Here is an 8,864-nt window from a genome sequence, read left to right on the forward strand (position 1 = left end):
CGTTGCACTTAAATGTGCAGACCAGTCGAGCATCCTTGCATTTGCATGACACAATCTGAGGTTAGTTTTATATATATATTTTTTAGTTGAAACGACATCTGAATAATCCAAGGGAAAGAGTGAACAATATTACTTTTTATTGCAACAAATTCAATGTGAAACCATTATTTGCAGAAGAAATAATTAATTGGAAAAAGATAAGCCATTTGTTTCCATCAACTCTAAGTACCGGTCTGCACCATGTCCGTTCAGGAAAAATAAAGAGGAGCAAAGTTCAAAAATGGACAAACATTCCGATTAAGCATAAAATGTCCTTTCTTTGTGGGAACAAGGCAAGATCGAGAATGGCTGTTAAAAATCAGGGCAGGGGCAGGTAGGGCACAATCTTAGCCACCCCTATCCTAGAGGTCGGCTCTTTGAGCTGAAATTCTCGCCTGCCATCCCCTCCGGCAAGTTTCTTCTATGGCGACCATATTAAAATTGGAATTGACCCAATGAATCTCAAAGGATTTCTTCACAAGAGCATCTTTTCCCTGTTTGAATGTTCATTTTTGTTCTGCGATTTTGCATTTGATAGAGAATTAAGAAGAACTAGAAGGTAAAAGTTGACAGAAACAGGAGTAGAGAATCCTCATCTAGTGAAGTGGGTATTCATCTTGACCTGAAAACTCTATTAAAAATATGGGAAACCAAATAGTCTGCAAGCTTGAATCAGCTAAGCTCTTTAACTTGCAAACCTTAAAACTTTACATTCTTAAACATGGATGACTTGAGAATTGCATAACCAAACATTCAGTTGTCTTGGGCTGAAATCAGCAGGAATTAACACGGCAAGACAAAGCAACTTAGTAATTACTTCGCTGCAGCAACCAAAGCAGATCGAGCCTGTGTAAAAGAAGCAATGAGTGATCCCAGTTGCAACTTATCATTGCACCCAAAACTCAACCTGTACCTGCAGATTATAGAATGCACAGATTAATTCGACGAATACATCAAAAAGTCCATAACTTCTTTCCTTTTTAGCTTCTTCGTACATAAGAAATTGGGAAAATTGCAAATAAAACAAGAGCACGACAGGTTACATACTCTATGTCAGCCATGTCATTAATCAACTGAACTCTGACATCTGATGGCATCTTTATCTTAAAAACAAACCTGTTAGAAGAATTCAGTGGAGATTATGTCAATCAATGCAAATTCCTAGAAGTTGTTACCCAAAACTATTGTACAGTGCTTACATAGTCACTTCTCTCACAATATCAACCGATGCCAATCCTTTCCTCGTCTTGATATCAGAAATTCCTACAGAGCATTGAGCATACAAAGAATAAAAAGACCAATCACAATCTGCATTTTTATTAACTAATATGAAACAACCGCATCATATGCTTAACAGAACATTGAATACATTTGAAACTTTCTACAAATGATTCATTCAGAAGCCAGTAAGATATTTGCTCAATGTCTCTGGGCAATCGATTTCCAGTGCAAAGGTATACAGCTTCTTCTGTAATTTGCTGAGAAGCCATGTGGGTGACACTGGGTCGACTGCATAGATCAGAAAAAAGGATTAGGATCTCACTTTGAATTCATTAACACAAAACAGCCAACAGGAAACAGAATGTAATTGGTATTAAGCATGGTTTTTCTTCTTTGCATGTACAACCACCAAAATAAAATCTGAAACAGAAATGTTGACTTCACAGCGATCAGTGTGTCCATTAGGACCATGATGGACAATGAAATTAGCCACTTTTTATCATCCAACCATGTGTGTGGAAATGCATAAAAAAAGGAGCATCAAAGTAAATAATATTAGAACCTGCAATATGTTCAAAGCCTTCCTCGCATCACCATTGCTAAGTCGTACAAGTGCTTGTAAGCCAGTTTCCGATGCATCAAGCTTTTTCATGAAAAAAGAGAAATATTCAAAGGCATTACTGGTAATTTCTAACAAAAAAGACCAAATAAAAAGAGTCACCATTTCTTTAAGGCAAGCTAGTTTTTTCTTCCTGTATAAACTCGAAACAATTGCTTCATCATTCACATTAACTCTTCAAAATGATTCAAGGGAAGTGACACCAAAAGGCAAACCCAGTTTGACTCCCAGCAAGGAAGCTGCCAATCTCCACAATCCCCCCTCTCCTCCCTCTCTCCCTTTTTCTAACCCCATCACAATCAAGGTCATGCATGTCCAATTGTCAGAAGAAAAAAGAATGCACAAATTGGATCAACAATGTGGAATTATAAATAAAGTAATGTATCTTTCATTCTTCAAACAAAAGAACTTCACAAGAGCAAATACAACTTTGTTATTTAATTATATAGAAGGTTTCACTAGAAAAAAGAAGATATCCATCTTTTGTGATTTTGGAAATAAGAGGTTAAGCTTAGAGATGCTTTGCTAATTCTTTTGAACTCGGGAAAAGTTATTGGAGCTTAAATGTATACACACATGTGACAGTCTGGCATAAACTAAAGGCATCATCCAGTTTACACAGTAAAAAATATAAGAAGACATCCATAAAAATGAGAATAAGAAACAGAATCTTACCCTTCGGCCTCTATAACATGTTTGAGCCTCTCAGTAACATGGATAGGCTCAAGAGGAGCAAATCGAAATTGAGTACATCTAGACTGGAGTGCTGGAATAATTTTGTTCACATGATTGCAGATGAGTGCAAACTGAGTGTTCTTGGTGTATTTCTCGATAACTACACCACATATAAGCAGAATATACAAAATTTTATAAGATATAACTCGGAGACGGGAGGCCCAAAAACAGTGATGAATAACAATCAGTACCTCTACGCATGGCAAATTGGGCATCCTTTGTCATGGCATCTGCCTCATCTAGTAAGACCAACTTTACATATGACTTTGCCCTGTAAGCGTTATACTCTTTGCTAATCAGCTATAATCATGAAGAGCCATTCAGCATTACTTTTCAGGCCTAAAATCAATTTACCTTGGGCAACACTTACAAAAAATGAAAGCAAAAATAAAATATTTCTCAGTCAGGTACAAAATAAGAATAAAAAATAACTAAAATAATCACATATAATGCAGTATCACTATTATGACCAGGGAAATTATTTAACTCATTTGTGAATGTGACCATTAAATGGAAGACGTTATCCAAGCATGTCTCCCACTACGTTTTCTGAAATCATTCAAAGACTCAAAAGACACCTTGTAGAGCAACATAATAAAGAGTTATCCAAATGAGAAGCTCTGAGTGCTAGCAAAATCTTGTATCTGCTGTCTCACTACATCAATTCCCCTGTCATCCGATGCATTCAGCTCCAAAATCATATTTTGGTACTGTGCTCCATACAGTTTACGCGCCATAACAAAAATAGTTGAAGTTTTCCCCTTGCCAGGAGGACCATACAGCAAGAGATGGGGCAATCTGTTTTCACTGGTGAGCCTATCAACTATTCAAGCCAAACAGAACCAAAAATTTTGACGTTACTAGAGAGACATTACAACACCAAATAGAAACCAACAATGTCAAACTGCTTTTGATTGGAATATCAGCAGCATGGTATCATTGTTTGTTTACTGTTCCTCTTTTATTGGGTAAACAACATTCAAAAGTGTCAATATCAGAAATTTTATCCTACACTTTCTCGGGAGCCAACCAAGAAAAAAATAAGCTAGAAATAGACACGCACACTCACCAGACAAAAAAGGAGGGGGAAAATGAAGAAAAACAAACCAGGAAAATAATATAGCAAATCCCTAAAACAAGTTCGGATTCTTTCCATCTCTGGTCCTGGAACTTTCAATCAACCAATTGAAGAATTTGATTAGCTTAATAAGCACGGATACAGTGAAAACCTAAAGGAAAAAGAAGAGAGGAGATGATTACTGGCATCGACAATGTCGCGATGAGCCGCTACATCGGCGAGTGAATGAGGGCGATACTTCTCCACCCAGGGAGTGGCCTTACTATCAGGCAGAGTGCTGGCTACGACGACGTTTTTGCCCTTGTTTGGTTTCAACGAATGGTTCTGGTTCTCATCTTCGTCAATGTCCATAAGAGATACCACCTCTGTCATCTTCTCGCTGTCTCTCTGAATTCAGTTCTGGCTCTCTCCACTGAGCTTTGAGAAGCAGTTAGAGCACTGAGCAGAGTGATGGTTTCTTGATATTGCCTGATGGCGCCAAGCAGCGGGGGTGCCGAATGCTGGATGCAGGCCTATTGAGTTTAGGCCGCCCAGCCCATAGCTTTGTGCTTAGAGATGGCTTTGAATCTTAGGTTACTTGTGATAGACTGGATCCAACTCTAAATGGCAAAGGGACGAGTCAGGCGCGAGATTACTCCTCCCATCTTCACCTTGCAAGAGTTTGAGATTGAGGCGGGGCACTTTCCGCCGGAGTACGAGACGGGACGAGTTTTTCCGTGGAGAATTCTCTTTTTTTTTTTTAATTTATTAATATATAATATAAATTTATTTATTAAAAAATAAAATATAATTAAAAATATAAATTTAAACATTATTTCAATAATATATATTTTTATTAAAATTATAATATTTAAATATATAAATATATAAAAATAAATTATTTTTTAATAAAAAAATAATAATAATATATTATTGTGGGGGCATATTATAGGATTTTGAGATAATGAGAAGGTTTTTCATCCCTGCCTTGCATAAATCAGGGTCAGGACAAAGTCAAAAATTGATCAAGTTTGGGTTGAGGCAGGGCGGCTTTGGAAACTTGTACCGTCTCTGAATCCAACCTTACTAAATTTTGAATTTTGAAAAAAAAATGATAATAATAAATATAAATAATGTCCAAATTAGAAAAATCTTGTAAGTAATAAATTTTAATGAAAATTATTATCTAGTTCTTAAATTTTAATAAAATTAATTATTTAATTTTTATATTTTGAAAAATATACTATATTGTCACGATTCAGCCTATGGGCGGACCAATACTAGTACTTAGACTAGCCTAAAGTCTCCGAGGCCCGTAGTAAGCCTAACTATTCCTCAAACCAACTCTAAGGCCCATTTGGGCCTAATTTCAAGAATTCAACTGAACAGAGTCCGGTCATAAAATTGATCATTTAATGGGGATTTTTTGACTCGCCCGACCTGTAAACACAATATATAATCATCTGGAGAGCTCAGCTCACCCTCCATATAATCATGATGCCATAGAAATAAATGGGAGCTCGGCTCCTTCATCCAGTCCAACATACATGCATTTAATAAGTTTATAGGTCTAACATGACAATTATATTACATATTCTAATCAAATAAATATTTATAACACATGCGGAATTCTATGAGCTAACATAATTATGCAAACACTACAGATATTAATAGACGACCTGCGAGGGAGAGAAGCAGGTTATAACTCAAAAATAAATCTCATGTAGCCTAGAAAAATAGATGAACATGAGTGAGCGTTCGACTCAGAGAGTAAAATATCAAATTTAACCATAATCTCTATAGCTATCTAAAACTAATTCACCCTGTGAAGTGAAATGCAACACTGTCATAAATTTCATATAAATCATATCAAAAAGGCAATTTGGAGCATTCACACACCTAAGAGTGTCAAACAATACATATATGGGAGCTGATCCTCTATACAACCCTCTTAATACAACCATTACCAGATCTCAAGTCGGACTTTCGCTTAATAAACCAAATACGGGGTCCCAACGAAGAACTCAAGCTGTGTTTGTTCCGAAAGACCGGGTCCCAGCGAAGATCTCAAGCCGTGTCTACCCATCCTGTCCATATCCAACACTATTCCACACGCACGCCAACGCACACACACTGCTCCAAATTACCACAAACAATATCCATGGCACTTTAATAGTTGTGAATGCAACATAAAACATGCATAGAGTTTAACTACATAGATATATACATATAAGTGATACATGAGCATGCTTGAACATATAATAATATCGAAATTATAATTAAAATTAATATTTTACTCACAGACTCAACCGAAGTCACTGTGGCGGCTGGGCGGAGGAGGAAGGCTGTCCCGGCTCACCTAACAATTTTATTACAATTATTTAGTACATTTGACTCAATACAAACTAAAAAAAAGACCAAAGATGTCCTAAATTGTGCCGAAAATCCGACAGAGTCTCCCCTATACTTATGACCTACCTAACCTGCAAAAAGACTTAAAACACACTTCTATATCCACAAACCATATATCCATAACTCAATCACATCACATAGCCCCTCCTGGGCCCATCCAAACAGTCATCAATCATAATATGTAAAATTACAGTTTAGTTCTTATAATTGACTTTTTTTTGCAAAAACTACCCAAATAAGCTCTAAAAATTCTAAAACTTTGTCCCGCGGTCCTTACCAATATTAATAAGCTAACGCAAAAAGAATAATAATTTTCTGAGCTACCACGAATATTTTATGGATTTTTAATTCAATTCAAGCACTAGACAATGAAGAAAAAGTAAGGTTCGGGTTTACCTATGCCGATTCCGATCCCGGAGACGCGCTCAGGACGTTTGACAGTGGTGGGGTAGTCAAAATCTTGACCTAATTCTAAGATTTTTTCGGTAGCCTGTCTGTCTAACCCAAAATTTACAGACCTGGGCAATCGTTAAATTTCTACGAATTGAAGGTACCTACATGAAGCCCACAACACATGGGTTAGTACATAATTTTTACGGAATTTTCTAAGCTCATTTAATGCTCGGAAAACTACTACGAAGTTTCGTGGGACCCACCGAAAAATGGTGTCGAAAAATTTCGAAATTTATATTGCCACGAAGCTCTCGATGAGTGGAGCGCTCTGGTACTCTTGGTTTTCTAGTGGGGTTCACGGTTTGAGAGAAATCTAGCCCAAAAATTGAAATGGGCTAAAAATTGGGCAAACTGCTCGATGGATTTTGGTGTTATTGGTATCTATGGAAAGCTCTCGAGGTGTAGATGAGTTTAGACACAAGACCTGGCCCAAACGGTGACCAGATCGGCCGAATTTTGGCCGGGAAGGTGGAGCGTCCCGCGCGCGTAGGGGAGGACTTCGCATTCATTTTTCCGGCTGCCTGGAGCGTCGGCCGGTCATGGAGAGGGCTGGGGCAGCGCGCGGGCGAGTGGGGAGGGCTGGAGTGGCGGCGGTGCAGCGAGGGGAGCCGAGAGGAGAGAGAAAACGGGAGAGAGAGGAGAGACATCGGGTGCGCGGCGGAATAGAGAAGAAGAAAAAGAAAGGTCGGTTCGATTCGATCGATCTGATCTGGTTCGATTCGGCCTATCCAATTCAAGACAAAATTTTAAATTTTTTACTCTGTCTTGTGACTGAAAATGAGGCCCAAAAATTTCGAAAAAATTATAGAAAACTCAAAAAAATTCGTAGAGTCCAAATATATTTTTAGTTTTACCACGTGGTCTTTAAATTAATTTTTAAAAATCATCAAAGTTTTATGTTTTCGGAAAATCGAATCTGATTTCTAAAATCCGAAAAATTTCAAATAATTTTTTAAAATTTAACTAAAATAAAATATTAATATTTACTCACAAAATAATCAATTTAAAAATTTGGGTGTTACATATGTAGTCTTTATATTTTATTATTGTGAAACTATTTAGTTTTTCTATTATTTTTTTCATTGGTTGGTGCTAGTCAAATTACTATTTAATTTATTAAAATTATTTTTCAATAGAAAAAATACAAAAATATATACAAGTATTTGAATGAATATACTTGAACAATTAACAAAAATATAAATTCAGTTTTAGTCTCCAATAGCAAAATTTTTATTTTTATCAATAATATGTTCTTCAAAATATTATATTTTTTAAAATATAATGATCAATTAACTAATTTCACTAAAATAGAGTGACTGAATAGAAGTATTTTTCAAAATACAATAATTAACTAATTAATTTTTTTAAAATAAAGGGACTAGATAGTTGTTTAATTGATATTACTAATAAAAAATTTATTAAATAGACTAAATAATTTAACAAAAGTAAAATATATAGACTAAATAATATATATTTTTAAAATATATAAATTAAATAATTAATTTTATTAAATATAGACACTAAATAGTACTTTTTTTTAAATTTAATTATAATCTTCTGCCATGTAGTTGTGAAGTGATAAGGTATGTTTTTTTATGGCAATAAGTGTGTACAAATAATACTATTAAATTAATATTTCATGTGATCGAATATCTCTACAAACATATGTTTTTAAGATCGGTTGGCTTGACTGTTATAATTGATATTGACTTGGGAAAAGCATTTTCTAAATTATTAATTAGAGCATCAAAATTTAATTTAAAAATAAATTTAATATGTTTTAATTATAAAAAACTTAAAAAACTTATTTTAAGAAAAATAAGAATATATTTATTTTAATTATTGAATACAATTAATAATTTAAAAAAAAAGCTATTTCAGTGGCAACTATGAATAATATTTCAATTATTATATGTGATTTTAATAATTTTACTGAATCATTCAGTTATTTAAGTTTCATGAAAAATATTTTTTTAAAACTATTTTTTTATATTTTTAACACTTAAAAAAATTGATCAATAAAAAATATTTTATTAACTAAAAGAAAAATGAAGTTATTTTTAAAGAAATAATTTTTATTTTTAAACATAAAGTTATTTTTCATTTTATTTGATAATCTTATTAGAATATAAAAAAACTTATATATATATATAAAATATATATTATTAATTTAATATTATAAATAAATAATAAAAAAATATTTTTTATGAAAAATATATGCCATATATGAGTTATTTCCGTGAAATAAGCTGAACTATAAATGTTAATAGACTATCAATTACTGCACATAATTAAATATAGAAGATAAGACGGGTTTTCAAACATTTT

The 8,864-nt window shown here is 34.1% G+C and overlaps 1 protein-coding gene and 1 pseudogene across 1 annotated transcript; both read right to left on the minus strand.

The window, feature by feature from the left end:
* Window positions 1-117: 117 nt before the first annotated feature.
* Window positions 118-4,389, minus strand: LOC110641685 (replication factor C subunit 3-like; annotated as a pseudogene).
* On the minus strand, window positions 2,551-4,064 carry LOC131168974 (replication factor C subunit 5-like). Its single transcript, XM_058138404.1, has 4 exons — window positions 3,875-4,064; window positions 3,271-3,437; window positions 2,806-2,914; window positions 2,551-2,714 (listed from the first exon to the last, which is right to left on the minus strand). The coding sequence occupies exons 1-4, from the start codon at window positions 4,062-4,064 to the stop codon at window positions 2,551-2,553; spliced, it is 630 nt and encodes a 209-aa protein (XP_057994387.1).
* Window positions 4,390-8,864: the final 4,475 nt, after the last annotated feature.

The sequence above is a fragment of the Hevea brasiliensis genome, chromosome 16 (assembly GCF_030052815.1).
Source record: "Hevea brasiliensis isolate MT/VB/25A 57/8 chromosome 16, ASM3005281v1, whole genome shotgun sequence".
NCBI lineage: Eukaryota > Viridiplantae > Streptophyta > Magnoliopsida > Malpighiales > Euphorbiaceae > Hevea > Hevea brasiliensis.

What these genes read in the sequence shown, in the direction of transcription:
- LOC131168974 (XM_058138404.1), bottom strand. Translation starts at nt 4,064, where the DNA reads ATGACAGAGGTGGTATCTCTTATGGACATTGACGAAGATGAGAACCAG. An exon ending in TCGCGACATTGTCGATGCCA is followed by an intron (nt 3,438 to 3,874) that starts GTAATCATCTCC and finishes TGGCTTGAATAG; the next exon opens with TTGATAGGCTCACCAGTGAA. An exon ending in ATGACAGGGGAATTGATGTA is followed by an intron (nt 2,915 to 3,270) that starts GTGAGACAGCAG and finishes TCATGATTATAG; the next exon opens with CTGATTAGCAAAGAGTATAA.